This window comes from Bombus fervidus, chromosome 12, assembly GCF_041682495.2.
Source record: "Bombus fervidus isolate BK054 chromosome 12, iyBomFerv1, whole genome shotgun sequence".
In the NCBI taxonomy this organism is placed as follows: Eukaryota; Metazoa; Arthropoda; class Insecta; order Hymenoptera; family Apidae; genus Bombus; species Bombus fervidus.
The window spans coordinates 10,766,510-10,787,575 of NC_091528.1; the positions used below are offsets into that span (position 1 = coordinate 10,766,510).

The 21,066-nt window shown below is 40.4% G+C and overlaps 2 protein-coding genes across 15 annotated transcripts in view; one reads left to right on the plus strand and one right to left on the minus strand.

Annotated features, from left to right (window-relative positions):
* Positions 1-21,066, minus strand: part of Lar (tyrosine-protein phosphatase Lar) — a 281,226-nt gene that overhangs the window by 183,685 nt on the left and 76,475 nt on the right. For 9 of the 14 annotated variants that reach the window (XM_072013703.1, XM_072013701.1, XM_072013702.1 and 6 more), the window contains exon 3: positions 13,972-14,167. The exons of the other annotated variants lie outside the window; for them this stretch is intronic. In XM_072013703.1, coding sequence (XP_071869804.1) covers positions 13,972-14,007 — 36 coding nt within the window. In that variant the 5' untranslated portion in view covers positions 14,008-14,167. The remainder of the gene's footprint in view (positions 1-13,971; positions 14,168-21,066) is intronic. 14 annotated transcript variants of the gene reach the window in all.
* Positions 18,203-21,066, plus strand: part of Meng (serine/threonine-protein kinase meng-po) — a 215,426-nt gene continuing 212,562 nt past the window's right edge. The window contains exon 1 of the mRNA XM_072013764.1: positions 18,203-18,213. The gene's annotated coding sequence lies outside the window, so the exon portion shown is untranslated. The remainder of the gene's footprint in view (positions 18,214-21,066) is intronic.

The following is a 21,066-nucleotide window of genomic DNA, read 5'->3' on the forward strand; positions in this document are numbered from 1 at the left end:
ATTCTAGTGCGTAATTCGCAACTAATATAACACGAATACGTAATAAGCAAGCGGATCGATCGATTCGTTTGTGTTTAGATTTCGAGTAGGAGAGAGCTTTGTGACTTGTCGGTTGCCGATCGAAAGTGCCGTTACACCACCGAAGATCGCTACGCTCTTGATAACGTTTCGAGCACTCGAGTGTTATCACGCGGTAAATTTACAGTAATGAAGCACGTAGCCGCGAGAACTAATATGAAAACGGTGAAAATTCGACTGCCGCCGAGAGAACCAACCGTTCTTTTCCCTCCAACCCTCGCTCTTTCCCCCTTTAATGGCCTTGATCACGAAACGAGTTAAAAATCTACACTCGCTCGAGCACGGAATCGTTTCTTCTATAAGGAAATTCACGGAACCCGGCCAAGGGAAAGATTTCAAAAGTGACCGTGTCGTTATATCGATGGAGTTGCTTTAATTGGCGGAATACCCTTTAATTGAATCGGTAACTAGTAATCGAAGAGGTGCGTCGTCTTTCCGATCGACGCCAATTACCTTTGAAATCTAAACTACAACACCGCGGTACGACGATCATCGTCGACCACGTACGACGCGAAAAACAACGTAACGATAAGACTTGAAACGCGAGATAGTCGTGAATGTGTCCTAAATGATTCGCCGATCTTGCTACTACTTTTGTAAACGGCAAATGAATATCCACTCTGAGCCAAGTTCTTCCATCGACGGTGATTCAAAGAAAAGCTGATTTGGCGAAGTGCTTGAAACCAAGGAACGGTGGATAGTCGGTAACGAATCTTCCTTCTTCCATGCTCGGTACTTAGAAACGCCGCACCTCGAGACCGAGACCGAGGGCGAGAAAACGAACGAACGAAGGCAAAGACAGAGAAGGAACGGGACGTAGAAGGAGGAAATATCTCCTGTCAAAGGCGACTGTAAGGAAATTTTCGCGGAAAGGAAAAATCTGTAACTCGACGAGAGTAGTGCAGAGAATCCAATTGTCAGTGGCAAAGGGACCACGCCGTACCATCGTTGCGATGCGGATCGAGGCAGATCGAAACGAACCGAAGTAGTCTCAAGTTTTCATGGTTTCGAACGGACGAAAGAAAGACATTTCTCCTACACTTTCTCGGCCCAGGGAGTAGAGGATCAGACAAATCAAGCGTCTGTCGGATATACACATTAACCGTTACATTACGATTATGTCGTTAACCTATTTTCTGAAAATTACGAAATGACCGAGAAATACCAGGTTTTACACGAACGCTACGAAAGAGGGCGTAGATGTTGTCGTTTATTCCGAACCTTCTTTAGATCCACGCTGTTGTTTCTCCTATCTCCTTTATTTCACGAGGCATCGGCGAAAGCATTTAATTCGTTTCAGCGTTCCTATAACGCTGTCTATGCTCGAATACAGCAGCTACAACGCGCTACACGATACGCACAAACATACACATGTAAACGATTTCATCCACAAACAAACGAACTCGAATCCCTCAGTCCTACCCTTTCGTCGGCTCCTCGTTCATTTGGCTTTCCGTTTACCGCTGGATGGAGATCGATACAGGGGCAAACGTTCGTACGATGCAACATTAATCAGATCGGTGCCGAACTTCTGCCAGTCTTTTATCCTCCGCGTAATCAGTCTCTTTCCTCGGTAGCGAACGAGAGATTTGAAAAATTCGAGTTGGATTAGAAAGTCTCGTATGACCACGGTGTACTTTTGGTCCACGTGACTACGTATCGAGCAGTAACAGACGCGACGAAAGCGTTGTTAATTTCGCAATTTTCTTGAACGTTGAAACGTTGAACGAGCTAACGATAGGACGATAGACGATAGGGTCGTTTTATTAAATTTCTTTCCTGCACAATTAAGTACAATTACGTCGGTCATTACCGTTTCGAGGAACGAGTAAGTTCGCAAAGGAATGAAAATTTCAGCGTACCGTGACGGTTTCCCGTGGCTACGGAAAAGACTAATTAAAAACTGGCGTCAGTTTCAAAGATCGACCGTATAAAAGTTTCGCTGTTTTGGCAAAGACCCAAGCCAAACACGTTTAGCAAACGAGACGAAACGATTTTTATACGTAGGTATATATTCGAGTAATGCGAAGATTTAATGACTTTGATCCGTGTGCACGTTCGCACGTGGAATGTGTAACCAAGTCTCTTTCGTATCAAACGTTTGAAATCCTTAATTCTCTTCACAAAAAAACAACCGTTAAATTGGACATTTCATTAAAATTCAGAATATGCTGAAAAAAATAACAAAACGTATAGACGCTGGTATTTTTACTATATGTATTACGTTTTCATACTCGCTAATGGATTTGGTGATCTCTTTTTTTGTATCTCCGTATCGCTTTATTCGATTAAAACAATACTGCAACATTTAAACAGAGCGAAGCTAGTGTTTCGATAACTTGCGCTAGAATGTATTTAACTTGCACGTTGTTTCCAATGGACGTCACGATTACAGAATTGCGGCGATAAATCAACAGATGGAAAGTTTCGTTTGGCCTGGTTGATTCAAGGAAAGCGCATTCGATTAATCGTGACGATCGCGTATCGTTCGCGAAAAAGTCCACGGGTCTATGAACCGTAGTGTATAAAAGCGCGTAAAATGGCAAGCGCGCGTACATTTCTCTTGTTTACGCGTTTCCTTCCGCTGTGAAAGGACGAAATACAGAAGTGGAAGTAAAGGGAAGTGGATGATACTGAAATGCAAGCTCTTTTCCCGTTTTTACGCGTTATTCCTCGTTTCCTTTCCACTTACGCTTTTTATCTTTGCTCCCCTTTCTCGCGCCACCCTTCCTATCTCGCCTTCGTCTCGTTCTCTCGTCTCGACGTGTCACTCGTAACAAGACCCGACAACAATACTCTTCCCTTTTCTTTGTTCTGAAATTCTTTGCTCGGTTGAGGCTTTGTGTACTCGTCATCCGTATTAATTAAAAGTTTTTGAAGGCCCCTCGTATCCACCGTTAGTGCCTCGAAAATACAGACAACAACGACTGCAACGAATCGCGACGCAACTCAGCCGCCTTCTTCTTCTCCTTGCTACACAACGCGCAATCATTTCTACCAGACTTCTTCCTCCCTTCTTCCTTCTTTCGTTATAATCTTGATACTTCCTTTCGAGTCATCTCGAGAACGTCGACGTAGTATCTGAATCTTATGCTTCGCGTAGCTATTCTTCTCGTATCCTGGCTGAACCAAGTCGGGAATGTTGAAAGAAACTCGATGCGTCTTGTCGACTTTGAAAGAGAATCGAGGCAACGAAGGAAAATCAAGGTACTAGGGAAAATTTACGACAATGACGATCAACAACGTAGATATTTGTACAAAAACGATCCCAACTCAGTGAGAAAAGTACCGGGAAAGTCGGAACCAAACAGATACGTACAATTGTAATTCGTTTTATCTGGTATCTCACTTTCAAACTATGCATTTCAACGTTACCGTTGCTCGTTTTCATCCGTTTGTTTTCAAAACTACCATTTCCTGCTGATATTGTAAACTAAATAAACCAGTTAAACGTTATTGAACGGCCGTTTATCAAAAAAGTATGTAATTGTGTATACCAATCAAACCGTTTTCCGAGAATTTTTGAGAAATCATTTTTTTCATACGTTTCCATTACTCGGATACGAGTAAAAAAATTTCTATCAGACTGCGTGCTTTCAGGTCACTTTATTTATGCATTTTACTACCGTTCGCTCTTTCCGCAAGATCGATGAAAGGCTTTTTCCAAAAACGATCATCATCCCCCCCCCTATCCGTGCATTATATCGTAAAAATCAAAACGTTTCATACAATTCCAAATATTTTTAATTGTTCTCGTTGTATCGAGCTGAAATGTTTTTCGTATACTTAGGTCGCTTTCTCTGTTCGATATACGATCGTGGCTCTTCAAATATAAAATCATCCTGTTGGCCCTCGCCAAAAACCCGTTATAGCTGGTGGTCGGTAACGAACAACGATAGCGAATAAACTATTCATAGCATAAACAATAAATAAGCGCATATATGCGCCAAGCGATCATTAACCTATTATGCGTGCAATATAGCCGTAGTATACTATACCTAACGGGGAGACAAATTTTAAATTGCGGACAGTGATTTAAAAGTTATTATCCGCAGTTTCGTTCCACTATAACAAGAAAAATCGTTTCGCAGTCGTGTGAGATATCATTGTACGTAATTCGATCGAACCAGATGTTTCTCAACGCTTTTCAACGAAAGTTGAAACATCTTTCTTTTTCCATTCCTTTCTTCTTTCCAGTTTATTCCTCCACCCTCTTCATCTTCTCTTCTCGTATACTTCTTTCTTCGCGCTTTTTATTTCTCTCGTTCGTTTTCCGTCCCAGCCCGCATCCTACGTCAGGCTGACATTGTCAGCCGATCCCAAGCGGAAACTCTAATGGAATTGTACCATCGAACGTTAACCACCAGCGATTCTGCATTTTTCATCGAACATTGACCATTTCGATTACCATGAAATTCACCTCCGTAAAATCCGTCACAGACTGACAAACGAAAGAACAATTCTATCGAGTTTATCATTGAGTTTGATTAACATTAACCGTTCGGCTAAAATAATTTAATCGAAGCATTTAGGTAATTCGCCGTGAAACAATTATTTGTATATATGCACAAGTACGTGTGTGCATTAGACAAAGAAAAGATTTGAAAAGTAAAATGCAAAAGAAACTGACAAGATAATAACGACCGTAAAACAGGGAAGAAGCTTTACTCCTGCATGAAAGAATAACGGAGAATCTCATTATGCGACATCAGCGTGGTCGTTAAACAGGAATAACAACGAAGAATAGTCTTCGCAATTAAAATCTTACACGGGTGAGGCACCGTCGAACGTACCACCTATTGTTATTAGAAAGGCGAGTATCGCAGTTTTGAAATCTACTACACTCTTCGTCAAAGCCCGTTGGTCGACCAAATAATTCTCCGCTTTCCCGTTTTCTCTTCTTCGGAATCTAACTCGGTTTTTGTCGATGAATTTACAGACGAAATGGCGAAAAGTAATTATCGAAGAAACCGTAGGACGAGAGCACGATCGACACAGATAACGTTTCATAGATCTTTCCTACGTATGCAAGTCGAAGGCCTTTGTCAAGTTTCTCTTTTTCTTTTCTTCCCTTTTTTTCGTTTCATCGTCGAACCGTACATCCCTGTGTGGTTTCGCTTAACCCACATGACCATTGATCCGGGATTTAAGTGCCGTTTCGTGTACATCACGAAGATATCGTACGAGGTGTCACGCTCTTCCTCCGTCTCTGCTTATCCCCTTGTTTTATTTTCACGCTTGACGTTCCCCATAAAACGAATAATTAAAATTGAATGGTAATTTTCCGTGAACAACGAGGGAATAAAAAGACGCGCGCGTATTCTCCACGATTTCAATCGGCACAATAGATATTAACCGTTCGTTCGTCCAAGACCAGCGTTTCCATGCTTTCGTCGCGCCGTCTCGTTTAAATCATTCGTAGCTACATGGCAACGATAAATACGTACATCGATTTACATACGTTACGATGAAAAGCCACCAACCACTAAAGTACTTTTCTGTTCGCATCACCTCCACTTGCGTAAACCGAAAAAGCTGATTACTTCGACCGTTGACTGCGTTTTAATGAAGCAAACGAGTCTGGGAAACAATGACTGTTTCCCCTGGCGCGTTCAACTAAACGTCTCGTTCCATTCGGACTGTTTTTACAAAAGAAACCAAGCGCGTTTCCGATTTCCCCGATCTCGATCTATTCAAAATGTGAACAATCCGGCGATAAAACGGAAATCAGGGAAATTGTATTTTCTCCCTAGTTCGTTATATCAGATCCGTCGTGACGAAGAAACGATAACGTCTCGAGTTTACGCCACTTTGATCGTAAGTCGGAATAACTATTTAACTAAACGTGTATTAACGAAAATGTGCCCCTCGATAATTTATGAAGAAAGAAGAGATTACAAAATTTCACGGGAAAATTGCAATATATTTTAGAAGCTTTATTAATTACTCGATGAAGGCAGCGGAAAAACATACCCGTCGAGGGTGGAAATGATCGCGTGAATTTAAGAGACTATAGCTGTAAGCCTCTGTCGAGGCAATGATAAAGATGGAAAAAACGAGAACGAGAGGTGAGAAGAAAAGAGAGAAGGGTGCGGAATACAGTGACTGTAGTTGGAGACTTTCTAGTCGTGCCGGTAGCCTTAAAGAATTCATGAAAGCTAAATCATTTTCTTCGGCCGCCTGGTCTCGGTGGAAGCGTCGAGGTTTTCTTAATGTTGCGATATTTTACGAGAAAACTCTTTAAATCTAATATATTACCGACAGTAATTAAATATAAGTTACATCGAGACAGAGGCTGCTGGTGAAGTATAGTCCATCGAAAAGTAAAGGGAATGTTGGGAGAAGGGAGAGCAGATCGGTCAACACTTTGTCGAGCTTCAAGATAGAAAGTTTTGACGGTATCGTGAACGAGACCGACCGTCATTGTCGGCCAATACTTTCGGAGCTAAGAGAATCTACAAAAATGTTCTTCGACTACCTTTCTTTCTCTTCCCTCTAACTTCGTACTCTTCTCTACTGCCACCTGATTGCCTCGACACAACCTTAGACGACAAAGAACGATATTTAGCGAGTGTGCTTATAAGTTGATTCTTATCCAAGATATCCGATTGATCAGGAAAATGTCTAACGTTGTATATTTTCTTTTGGTCGGGATATTCTTGGTAAAAGAGTCGAGTTTGCAACGAAAAACTTTCGTTGCATCTTAACCTGCGCTATACGTGTTAAGAGTCTTTCGAAAAGCTGACACGTCGCGCCGGAAATCAGGTGTGCTACTTGCCGTCTAGTTGGGATTTATGTGTGTCATGACTGCCTGTTGCACGGTAGCTAACTTATACGTGTTAGCCTCGGCCTGACTACAGGTAATCGGAAACATTGATTTTCATCACCTTCGGAGACATTTTAATATCTTGGCTTTCTGTTTCGATGGCAACTTCGTTCCACGCTCGATGTCTGACAAATGCCGATCCATTCTACCGGCGGCTATAAATTTGGCCGAGCTAAAAGCGACTTCTTTCGAGGCGATGCGATGTAACGATCGCTGCTTTTCCTGGAAACTGCTGTGTTTTACAGAAGCTGAGAATCGGCGTGAAAGAACGAAGAAAATTACTTGGCTCCTCGAACGTTAGGGGTGCTGAGCTCTTAATATCTGAACGTGATTTAAGATCTGCGGTTAATTAAATGGAAGCAAAGTGTCTGCATAAAAGAAGAGAAGTCGTTCGCGCAGCAGTAACTTAAATTTTATAACTTTCTTAACGAAACGTTCGTTTTTAGTAGCGTTCGGGATACCTCCGTTTCTTTGCACAGCGTAAAACATCGAAACCATATCTGTCGCTGAGAAGAATTTTGAACGATTTGCACAATACAAAATGGAAAAAAGGAAAGGAGAAAAATCGAGATAGGAAAGAAGACGGGGACGGTTCTAAAAGAGAAGCGAGAAAGATAAATCACGCGCTCATAGCCACAATCAATCCCAGCGCCTAGCACGGACCGCCTTTCGTATCTAAGCCGTAACTTAAAGTCTGGATGGAGGAACATGATTCTTCAGAACCTCGATCTTCCAAGGTTATACGATCCTTTTTTGATTGCCGACGGTAGACCGTTCGCTTATATTGGACGAATCAAAGATTCTGTCTTCGAAATTTCCATCTTCTCGCAGGATTATCTCCGATAACTTTCAGTACTTGTCAATCGTCTTCGTCTCTCTTTCCATTTTATTATTTTCTCGCCATATGTTCGTTTACATTCCGTCGTTCAAGATATATCCTGATAATGTAGCTACCTATACACCAACGTTTCCCGCAGATGAAAACTGAAACGCGGGCTTTGCGGCCTCATCTATTCTCGTTTGCGTTTACTGCGCCATAAATTTCCCTACAAACTGATCGATCGAACGGGCAAATCAAAATGAAACGTAAGCGGCAAAACAAGCGTTGTTTTCGGTTACATCGAATTTTAACACGATTCGATTATCGTTTACAATTTCACGAAGACAATGTAATTAGTAAATAAGATCAGGTCAAAGTTTAGCTACGGTTGTTTCGGTCTCTCCACATTTTCCAATCGTTGCACACTTATGTGCGTGTATGGATATCGAAATAGATCAAGATACGAATATCGATTCAACAGCACCGACTACCGCGCTACTACTCGTTGGTAGGTATCTAAACATGCTAATTTTTGCAACAACGTTCCTGCCAATCTGATCCTAAGGTTCACTTTTCGTAACCAGGAATTCCGTGGACAAAGAAAATGTTGAAACGACTGTTTTCGAATCAAGCCATCGAATATCGCGGACAGAAGAAAAATAACGGTGATATTTTCGAATAAAAGCTACGTGGAATTGTGGAATTTCAGATTAAATTTCATATTGCTGAAAGTTGTGTAAATTAGGAAAATTCGTGTTACTCGATCAACAACAAATTACAATTATCTAAAATACAAAGCAAAATTAATTAGTAATGTTCATATTCTGGCTGGAATTCCTTGCTATCTGTTCCTCCAGATTATCGTTACTAACACTGTTTTAGTTCCAATTAGTTCTTTGGAATGTCGACAAGAAACGTTTCAAAAGGTTTCTTGTATGTAAAGAAAAGAGCAAACGTCGAAGATCAAAGCCTGCTTTCCCTTGCGTCACTTCGTTATACCTTCTTTTAGAAGTATGTATATCGACTTACATTTTGAATCTCAGCTAATTGGATGTACCGGTTTGTTGTACTTTCGATATTAATATTTCAAGCGGATCTACAAGAATCGAACGCATCGTACGGCACAGAGAAAAATTCATGCTGCGAAAAACATGACGCGACACGTATGAACTCTGAACTAGTCGAGAAACCGTCGGCTCGTATAATTTTGTTTGTTTATGGCCGTGCTGCTACTCGATTTTTCACCCCTAATGGACGCGCGCCAACTGACAAACGGCCCCACCCGTCCTTTTTTTTAGATAGTCCGTCCTCCCCTTCCAACTAAGAGAACCAATGCCGTCAGCTTATCCTACTCGCTTAGTTAACGTCCGACCTAACGAATTTTCAACGAAATACACCGGCCGTAATTTATAGGGAGTTCGATGCATCTACTTACGACCAACAACGAGAGAAAACATCTTCTTCCAGAAGAAAACGTGTACACGTTTAGACGTAAATTCGACGAAAACTAGGAAATTTTTTACGATAAGACACGAGTAATTCGAGGAAAATATTTTCAGAGAGAGAGAGAGAGAGAAACGAGAAACAAACGGAGAAGAAAAAAAGACACACAAACTCCTTAAAAAACGAGTCAACCAACCACCCACGCAACTTTAATTTCGCAACAGTATCGGCTTGTAGCATCGTATAACGTTGGCGTTTAAGCTGCGTCGTTGCATCCAACACTAAATCATAAGATATTAGAGGATGTACCCAACCCTTCCCATTCCGGACAGCGGCCCCTTGCTCGAATCCTTCGCACCTTCCTGACCCGACCAAGGGTAGAACCAATTTTTCTCTCAACTGTCGCGCCGAGTTACGAAGAAATGAAGCTAGCCTGCTCTCTGCTACCTTCTGTCTGCCAGCCTGTGTCTTCTTTTTCTCCTTTGTCCTTGAGTTCCCTCTTTTCTTCAGTTCTTCGCTTCTCTTTTCTTCGAAATGAGTTTTCCTTTTGCGTCACAATCGTTTGCGCGAGACAGTCCCTTGTTTCGACGACCGACTAACCCATCGTTCCCGTTACGAATGTCTTTTCACATCTGTCTTTGCTTATTTCTTTAGCCATTTCTCGTCGATTTTCCAAGCGAATTTTACGCCTTAACAAAGTACGAAAACATCGAAGCACCGGTACCTATGAACGAAAAACGCCTACAACGTAACTGTTGGACGACGATTTAACCCTTTCAAAATGTCTCTTTCTATCAACAATACTACGCCCTAGGCTAATTAAGCACAGTTAATTAAGCATAATTACAAAATCTTTTAAATTCCATTTTTCCTATCCGTTAACAGAATAGAACTCGGTGATGTTATAGAAATTTGAAGAAATTAGGCTAGAATATTTCGATAATTATTACTCGGAGCAGTTTTTGTAACGTATTGCTCTATTCCAAGCAAAAGGGTTAAGTTCGATCATCCTGAATCTGCTAATCAGCCTCGTTCTTTCTAAGATCGACGTGATTGTACAGAAACACAAATCTGGAAACTTCAGCAACAAATAAATGTAGTGATTATACGTACAAGAATTACGTAATGAAGAGAAGATAAAAATAACGAAAAGAACGACAAGAAGAAACGAAAGTAAAGAAATAATAAAAAGGAACTCGTCGAGCCTCTTTTTGCGTCCTTGGCCATTTTATGCTTCTGCGTAAGTTTTTAAGACTTTTTATGAACAAATGTGCGGTCAAAGAATCCAATGGCAACGAAAGACGCACAAGTCCTGCAACAAACCGCGGACAATAGTACTTTCTTTATCGTGTCGTATCAACGTGAAAGCTAACGTTGTTTCGGAACAATCAAAATCTTAAAGATAGTGGGATACGGTATATCGTGCTAGTTCACAGTATAAGGAACATTGAGATGCCGAAACTGCAAGACATATAAACCTACGTTCATACAAGGGAGACGTCGGACGTTTCGTCGTTGCAGTCTCGCCCATTGTGGCCACGGTATTAAATTAAACGCTGAAGAAACTACTTAATGCGCGTTCCATATGCAGATTCACGTCTCCGCCCTGGCTTCCCTAGTCTCATACCAGAGGCAATATAGTCTCTTTGTATCCATTTTATGATGGCTGTTGCCATAAAGCCTTACCACCTAGAAAATATAAGTGCACAAAAGCTACTCGAAGCTTCCTCTCGATCCTTATGATTTTTTACATTTTTTTACAACTAAATTTAAACGATAGCTCCTTTGTTCGATCTTCTCCATGTAGATTCGAGCTTGGTACTTTGAAATATTTAGATTTACCACTAACAGATATATAGTGGCTTCTCGAGTTTCCCTATCACGATATTCGACACATACTTTGCCACTCGATTAAATCTTTCAATGAAATCAAATCGAATCAATCTTGATACGATGAAAAGAAGAGAATGGAAACAGATACCAATTTGAAAGACAAACGGGTTTGTTAGCGACTATACATTTTTCAGGATCGCGAAGCTGCAGCTGAGTTTTATTATTCTACTTTCAAGACGGTTTGTGGTAGAAATTTTGGCCACGTGTAGTCGGTGAAAGCGCGGCTGAGATTCTGCAGATGCCCAACGATCGCTAGTGATCAAAGTCACGTAGCCATCGGTTATTGGTTTGATTGTTTGACGCGAGAGAGTTTAGAGATAGCAAGCAACCCGACATCGCATTGCTTTAAAGAATAGGAATATTGTTCCTGGAAGAGATAGTTACGGAGCAAGGACAGCGAGGGCGCTTTCTGATAAAAGGACTATAAGGAACAGCTCGAAACTTGAGAACTTCAAGAAGAGAGGAATGTCTGAGTGATTCTGCTATGGAGAGACCTACGTGTTTAATAAAAATTTCTAAAGGGCGAGCACATTGAAAATTCTGTGTCGGTGCGAATACCTCTGACAACAAATATCGCGGAAGACCAACGCAATAATGAAATCGAAACGGGGACTTTCATAAATGGGAACTTTTTTAATTTCTTTACAGGAAGACCTTAATAAAAATTTCCACGATCAATTAGAAATATGCATCAAATTCTTCCCCGCTGTTGATTATACCAGCCAATTTCCTTGCAATTCTAATTTACCATCGATGAAATGTACACTCGAAACGAAATAACAAATATTTCAATCATTATTGTTCGAATCCTGTACTTTCAGGCAAAAAAACTGCAACTTTGTCCGGTCTTCCGTTCGCGGAGAAGCCAAATGAACAAGGGAAAACGAAAGCAAGAAACAGAAGAAAAGAAAGAGATAAGAGAAGGAAGAATGGGCTAGTGTTTATCGTGCGATTGCCGAAGGCGGCTATTTTGCCGCTGCACTGTCACCGCGTCGTAACGGAAATAAAAGAAAAACATACTTTCGCAGTTTCCATCGCTTTTCTCTAAACTACCACGGAGCCATTATCCGAGCTACGCTCCCACAGGATTTTATTCCGTGTCTAACTTACTTTTCTTCCTTTAAACCGAATAATTGAACCAGGCTACCGAATCATTCGCATTTCAAAGTATATACTTTCGCTAGAGCACTCGCTATATTTTCTATTTATTACTCCATTGATATTTGGAAATGAAAGAGATATTTCCATTAAGATGACAGTTTCATTTGTCCGTTAAAGAAGTTCGCGCTAAATTTTATATATCAACGAAATTAAGAATTTGTTCGGGAAATTGTTATTGATCGTGAAAGCATAAAAGTTAGATTAACTGGAAGCTAATCGAGAACGTCGCGACGCCAAACAATTTCAATTTTGCAATCCACTCTGACCCGATTCTAAAGATAGAGGTGGCCTCTTTGCCTTTTCGCCTCGTTCTACGAGCAACTGATATCGATACATCGAACGTAAACGCGTCTACGGCGTGGCGCATACTACGAAACTCGATACACGAGAAAAGGAAAACGCAAAGAAGAATGCTACGAGAAAGAAGCTGCCTCGAAGGACTGGGAGTACGACTATCACCTTCTCTTTTTTCGCTTCTTCGCTACTGGATAACAGACGCGAGGCTCTAAGAACGCGCGAAGGAAGCAAATAGAAGGAAAATAGAACCGAAACGCACAAGTGACGAAGATGTTGGATAAAAGCATCATGATTTAGTAATGGCCTCGCTTTTACCTATTCTCTGTGCACTCATAGTCTACTTATAAACCAAAATAGTAGGTTCGTGTCTTACGGTTTCCCTTATTGTACCATAAGGCATAACATCAAAACTTTCAGATCTCACGAGACAGTCTCGGTATAATCCGAGTACGAAATATCACGTTAATGTATCGCGATAATAACACGTTTGTCTCTTTTTTATACGATCACGCGCGTTAATCAAGTAAAATTACGAGATTCTTAACAACAAGATATTTTTATTAAATAAAAGCGTTCTACATATTTGAACGCTCGAAACAAAATCCTTCGGCTCATATTCGCACGATTAACAATGAACCCATGGCTCTTCTTGTCACGGATGCAAACTTCCATAGTGAGAAATGAACACGCTTTAGGTGTCTGAACTTTGATGTACGCTGCGGGTTCCTGTCGAGCTATACGTATAGTGCACAAATTCAAATATCGGTGCACGCACAGCTCCGTTTATGAAGGAAATAGAGAAGACTAATAAAGATCGCAGCAGGGCGCCTAATAAACTCTTGGTTTAGTATGTGATCTTGTAATCTTACGTTCTCCTTGTATTTGTAACTTACGTTCCAATCATTGCAAGATTATCGCATTCTAGTTTCAATATATAATAAAATATTTTACTAGATAACGTACAAAGAAATTAACAAGAAATAATTCGTATCGAACAGAGTGGAAAAAAGAATCAAACGTTGTAAAATATTACGTTATAAAGTACTGAGTTGTAAAATTATAGCACAAGACTACTGAAACGTGTAAAACGAAATTTAAATGGATTTGAATCTTTTATAAAATTCCTCTGTGTTAAAAATGGAATTCGTCGATTCATTAACGAACATTTATGTAGATAACTACACACATATATATATATCGCCTCGCAGTAGAAATTTTTGTTAAGCTATTAACGATTTTTAATAGAGTTATTTGATCTCGCATTCGGATATTGCGTTCTTTAGCAGATAAAACAGGGAAGAAAGAGAGAGAGATAGAGAGAGAGAGAGAGAGAGATATTCAACGAAATAGTACGACGATAATGAGAAACGTCTAATCATAAATAATGTAGTAGTAGAAGACGCGAACGAGAGAAGCAGATAAACGTGTATGTGCGTACTAAATTGGTACATACATGGGTCGGCGTACATTGTGAAACATTTGGTAGCATTGCCCCCGACGTCCTTCCGCCAGTCCTTCGAGCGAACCTCTCGTTCGCGTGTTATCTGACTGTGTATCGCACGGGTTAGCAAATGTCTCCAGACATCACGTAGGTAATAGAGATTCTCGAACAAGGCATCAAATCCAATGCTAGGATGCTTCGTATTCGCCTGTTAGGAATGGTTAACGAGACTTAGCTCTCAGTGTTGATAACGACCTTGTGTTTACCAAGCGTACGTAACAATTCAACGTCAAATGCCGTTGCTTTCGTTGAGTTGAAACGTACAAGAGGAATACGAAACGAACGAAACGTCTAAATTCAAAAGTGGTTTGACATTTTGTGAGAGGAAAATGAATCAACGGCGATATACATGCATTGATCGTTCCATCGATAGATTGTTAGTATTAACGACGACGAATGTTAGTAAGAAATCGACACGTACGTCATTAACCATGATTTAATTTCGAGACAGAGAACAATCGTGTTTAGTCTTTAGAGTTTCGTCTACACTGACACACGTCATGCGAGTATCTAGACTTTATAGAGTAACTCAATCAGGTGTGCTGCAAGCATGCATATTTACTCGGAGTCGGCTAATGTTACACACCTATGTAAACTGCGGGTTCTGTTGATCGTACCTGCCTGCAGGTCAAACATCTACCTGGCTTTGAGCAACTATCTGCTCTCTGTTTCCAAATTCCCAGAATCCTAATTTCGCGGTTAAAAAGCTAGTACAGCACACGTTGCTATTAAGTTATTCTTTGCAAAATAACAGGAAATATCGACACAACTTTCCACGAAAAACACGCGATCAACGTTCGTGCTAGTTTTGCGAAAGAAACAATCGACCCCGTCGATCGTTAAACACACGGTCCTCTATTATACTCTTACACTTCCAAAAACTTCATCCAACTGTGAGATCCTATCTTGCTTTTTCCTACGTTTCCCAAACCTTCGGAGAATTTAATAATCTGCGGTGTACGTTAATTTGCTTAATCCTCGCCGTCAATCATACTAAATCCACGTAGATCCCCAGAGACAAGAAAAGCGGGAAACATCGTGCAAGGTGAACAAATAGAGACAGATGTATAGAAAGCTTCGATTCTTACAAACAAGCGAACCTTGATTAAAAAGAAACAGAGGTCTTTGAATTTCGACGAAATAATAGTCGAAATTTCATTCTGTAAGTGTGTCCACATCTACATAATACATAAACTTAGGATATTACACACAGGAACTATGTAAGAGAATATGATAACAACGAAACTAGTTTTATTTCCTTTGCTACTCTCATAACGAAATATGGAAGAAAAATTGCTAGATATTCGAGCCAGTTGGACGAAAGGATCGAGCAGAAAAGACAAACAATTAACCAGAGTAAGTTTAGAGCAAGTTAACTTTAAAACCATAGATTAGGTGGAACTACGGTAAGCTACTCAAGTAACGAAGAAAAAAAGCAAGGATCGAAGATCTTTCAAATATTCTGACTCTTTTTACCTATACCGAGTTTGAGTAATAAAACAATGCGATAAACCCACAGCACAGGAAACTGCAGTTATTCAAGATTTTCCAGAAACTGCTCGGTATTGTCTTCCAATTGCACTCTCTCTCTTTCTTCTTTCTCTTTCTCTCCAATACATCCTTTTTTATCAACCTAGCACGTTGAATATTAGTTTCGTTTGTAGAATGCACGATCTTCGCTACTTAGCACGAGACTCGACTCTTCTTCTTTCGACGCTTTTTCTTGTCTACAGACAAAGGGTAGGAATAGCGCACGAATGTTCGATTTTACAATTCTCAAGTCCTTCGAATATTTCGTCGAATATTTCCAAGGAAAAACGTAAGTTTGGTTCAATCGCAAACAGGTAAACAGGCGAACGAGAGCCCGGTTAACGCTGAAAAGTATTCTTTGTTCTAAAACTCATTCTATTTACAATACTCTACATCAGACGAGATCGCATGACCGTCGCGAAAGGGAATAGAAAAAAAACACCATCTCTTCTCCGCTTATGCACACATGCCATAGACTACTCGTCGGAGCGATGGCGGTGAACGTAGTGGAGTTTATTGAAGTATCGCTAATCCCTCGGGACGATCCGGCAGAGTAACGAGGCAGCTGCGTCCTAGCATGTCTTAAAGTACGAACTGACGGACATAGGATGCCATGATTTACTCGACCGAGTCTTGAACCCACAATCTGTAAAGCTTAGCGAGTCTGCATTTTCTGTCCAACTACAACTTCCTAGTTTCGCAAAGCTCGCGATATTAAAACCCATTCATTTTCTTAAGTTTTCCCGCCTCTATCTTCGTTCGTCAACTTCCATACAAGCTAACCCACGGCTTTAAGCACGTACCTTCGATTGATCCTGTAGCAGAGGAAAGAGATACGATCTACCTTATTTCTCAACGAGCTGTTGCGCAAGTTTCATCATCGTTCTCTAACCATCGTCGCGAACACAGCATTCTTTAGGATAGTATCTTCCTCTTGTCATTTTTTTCTTTCCTTTTTTTATAACATTAATTCACTGATACCAGATTGAATTTCCCCAAAGTCAATGCAAAGAGTAAATGCCGGTTTCCGTCGGCTCGAAAAATTTATTCGTAACTGGGTAAATCTCCCCTTAGACGTTTCCTTTCGGAATGAAATCCCTTCGTGGCTTAGTAGGGTAGTTCTCGTTACGCTCGTTGATGCCACGGTTTCCACGGCTTCCACGGTTTTACGTGTTGTCCTGCCATTCGTAAAGCGACTCACGTATTCCGGTGATGACGTCACGCGTGAAGAGAGCAAAATATAAAGCCACACCAGGACCCTACCAAACTCCAACCAGATGTAGGTATTCGTTTGAGCAAAGGGAAAAAGATGGGGGAAAAAAGGAGGAAAAGAGACAGGCGCTGTATGAAAATGTACAGTTACAGAATTCTACAAGAATCCAGCTAGGATGCCATAAAATAGTTTTCGTACGCGTCGCTATCGTATAAACCAAGAGAAAAGAATGTATGTACTCGTTACTAGAATAACACTCTGCTCTTTGAATGCGCACACCGATGAAACGTGTGTCTGAAATAGGATATCCATAGAAACACAAAAGATATAAGCGAAAATGTAGCCACGGATGCAAGTAAAAATAACGAATTAACTAACATTTCGACCGTATTACGCCACATGTATTTTCCTTACGATTAACCCAACAAAACATTATAACAAACAGGATTGGACACTCGTGATAAACTTGCCAATTATTATTCACTAAAATTGTACATCGATTCTTCCGCATTTACCGCGAATTTAATCGAACCTATTTAGAGACGTAAATAAGGAATCTGATAGTCATTAAATGTTAAGTAGGTGATTTATTTTATTGCATTCTGTTTATAGAGAAAATTTGAATTATAAACGAGACCCGAACGTAGTCACCTCCTCGTGGTGGGTCTTGGAAATTGGTATTATTTTCTAAAAATTACTCTTTGGAAAGTAATAGCAAGCTAAGAACTACGTACTAAATCAAACTTTTCTAATGCGTGTTTCAAGTAGCTGAATTTACTTTTAGACTGGAAATCTATAAAAGCTTCTGTAATATTTACATGAATGTGCATTTATAATAAAACATTGATTTATTTGGTCATAATTTTAAGTAACTTCGTGCATTGTACACGTGAAAATTATCGCGTATTTCTGAAGATATTTTAGAACGCGATGAAAATAATACGCAACGCTGTAACGTAAAAGAATGTTAACGGACGATTTATTTTCAAATTATTTCCAAATATGTTAACGATGAAAACTACGAGGCAATGCGAAGCCAATAAATGGCCTTGAAAATCTCAAAATCCTGTGACACAAAAATGCAATTAGATCTACGCTATATCTTGTCTACGGTATTATGCAGAATACCATCGATTTTGAGGATCACTTTAATCTCCTCAATTCTGTACTATCGACCCGAGGAGACACTGATTAATCGAATGGACGCTTATTGAAGGACTATCGCTAAGCTTGGCAATGTCGACAGAGTATTCATAGGTCTTACTGTTCGTCAAGCAAACCAAATTGATTAATCCTTCGATGCGTTTAAAGAAGATCGTCAATTTTATTGCTCATATATTTTCTACACAAATTCGTTGTCCTGGCTAAAGCCAGCAAATAAAATATTCCAAACCAAGATCCAAAGACAAGAAAGAGCACGAGACCTATATAGACTATTAGGGTGAAAGCAAGTATTACATAACGGCAACTATATTACGAAGTAATTATACTTTCGCTTCTATCAAATAATTATATTTTTATCTTGACACGACTTTATGCGTCCGAAAATGTGTTACGTGTTCGTTAATTTCGTGTGAGTCAGCCAGCACACGTATGACTATTAAGATTCCTAAAATGTGACAGCAGGTTATTATTAGTAAGCCATAACGTTAGCATAAAATGTCCCTTGGGATCGGTGGCCAATGGCAACCAACCGGACACCCTCGCTGTGGCCACCGAGTTGGTTGCATAGAAGAGGTCGAATGCTATAGCGTTATCACGGCTAAATCTGGGCAGGGCAACGACATGTGGTTAAATTATTAGAGCCTCGTTTAATTGGTCGTACTGACGGCTTGTGGTTTAGTCGTACGCGAAACACCTGGTACTTTGGTTTGTTGTCAAATATCTTCCTACCTTGAAAGGTTATACACCAAATAAATTTAACGAGGAATATTTCCCCGGAGTATTGAAGTAAGCCTCTCAAAATAAACGATAATTACATCGCCGTAGAAGCAAATTACTTGCTTTCACGTACAACGTGCGAGAAGAGCAAATTAATCGATAAACCATTCATTCCAACAACGAACCGATAACAGAAGCGACTGCGCAAAGTAGAGACTTCAGATTAAAAACGCGAAACAAAAGTTTCATGTAGTTTCCAGAATTTACTCCCAATATCCTTCCAAACGCGTGGCTCGCATTCGGAAAATCGATTATCGAACCAAAATTCAATTGCCAAAGCATAATTCCTTTATAATAAAGAAACTGTCGCTGTTTAGCATCCCTGGTCTGTTTCTTACTCGCGACGTTAATTAATCGTCGAAGAAAGTCTACTCGAATAAATGGCGGCTGCTGCTGCTGCTTCTCGGACGGAACTAAAAGAAGAACTTCTCGCCCGAGAACTTACCAAGTCGAAAGTTGCGAGAGATAGTTGCGCGTGAATCAATTTCGTTGCCTTCTTACTCTAGCAGTATGATCACAATTAATTAAAGTAATTAACGCGATAAGGTTTGCGCGAACAAGAGAATCAATTTTCCAGCCATGTTTAACCTATGAAATCTCTCTCTCTCTCTCTTTTCTCTTTATTTATTTCGAAATCATGAAACATCTATGTCAAAATTGCAGCCTTCGATGTAGAAAATCTAAGTTGAATTACGAGAAGGGTTGAAAACATTCGCGACTCGCGAACTCTGTCGCTCTTTCTTTCCTTGTTCGGCCTTTCCCCTTGTCGCACGTGCCACAGGCACAAGCGTAAAGAGCTTAATCCGTTTCATTGCTCGTATAAAAGTGGGGAAGCAAGGAATAGAAGCGGGTGAAAGAGAAAAGAGGAAAGCGCGCACGTCTCGCGTGACATCGGTTGCCGTTTATTAAGCGTTATTAAGCGGGAAACGAGAAAAGAGCTCGACAGCGACGGATCTTTATTTTATACGCGCCTCGCGAATACACACCGCTCCGGATTATCTCGGCGTACAGCTGACTGACGTGAAATTCGAAAGAAGAGCCTTTAATCCTTCCCCATCTCTAACGGCCGTGCTACCGACTATGAGTTTAGCACAATTTTCCGAGCTTCTCCGAGCTTTTCCGACCTGTTTTACGATTAGTCGCCGATCAACGCTTTCGAACATTACTCCATTTCTCTTTCGTTTCTTCCTTTTTCCCAGCCTAATTAATATTTCCAAGAAATAACCTAGTCATTTTTCTTCTTTCACGAGTGTGTAATTATAAACTGTGAAAGAAATAATTACCAAGCATTAAAGAAACGATATTTAAAGCGCTATAATTGGGAGATATTTGACATTAGGATAAAGAAGACGGTAATATGTACTTAGCTGCACCGAGAAAAATATTTTCAGAGCGCAATGATATACAAGGAAAAATGTTGGCGAAGAAAAGGAGGAAAAGGACGTGAGAGCCAAAAGTGGAGCAAACAACTCAACACCATCTTTAATGTAGGACACCTCGTGAACCAAGTCTGTAGTAGGTTTCCGTGATACTCCTAAGAACGGTAGAAGGAAGAAACCTCTCCGAAGAATTCCGTTCTTCCGAGCTAGAGTAAAGAGCACAAAGTATGTACTTCCTCTCGGGATAAAGATATCCCTAACGGGCGGTTTTATTATCGAACGAAAAAACCACGCATAACATCTTATGCTACGAAACATCGAGGGTTTCCTACTAACAGAATCGTAGCGGAATAAAAGCTAAAAATATTCAGCGATCCTGCCTTAATCAGAGTGTTAAAAGAAGAAAAGCTTCCGGATGGATCGATAGATTTTCTATCTCGATCTATCTATCTCTTATATCGCAAATACGTGGAATATTTGATTGGAAGAAAATACTACGACGAAAGAAGCGAACTGCGATAGTTTTCTTATGAAAAGCTATCGTAAATAATAGCGTAATAAGAGGACAGAATTTCTTCCCCGTCAAAGTTCGTGCTTAACTCTTTAATGAAAAGAGTTGCATACGGTTGATCCGTCTCGTAAGTCGGAGGAAATGGCCCTTTAAATCTTATCCGGATTCGAATGTACGATTATCGGAACAAGGAGGGTACACGGAATGGGAGGAATTGGATAAAACGTCGTTAATCGTTGAACAAAGCTGGCATTGTCGCGCTAATCAGCAATGGCCACCCTGATCGAAAATAAATTGTCGAGAAAGAGTATACAGCGGCGCGTTTCAGCCGAGCACGAACGCCACTTTTCTTTATTGCACTTTCATACGTGTACTGGGTACGTTTCAGGGGTGTGCCTTGAAATTTACCACCCCGCCTTTTACCCGTCTGGAATACATACGTCTCCATGATCATAAATAAGTATATATGTGAA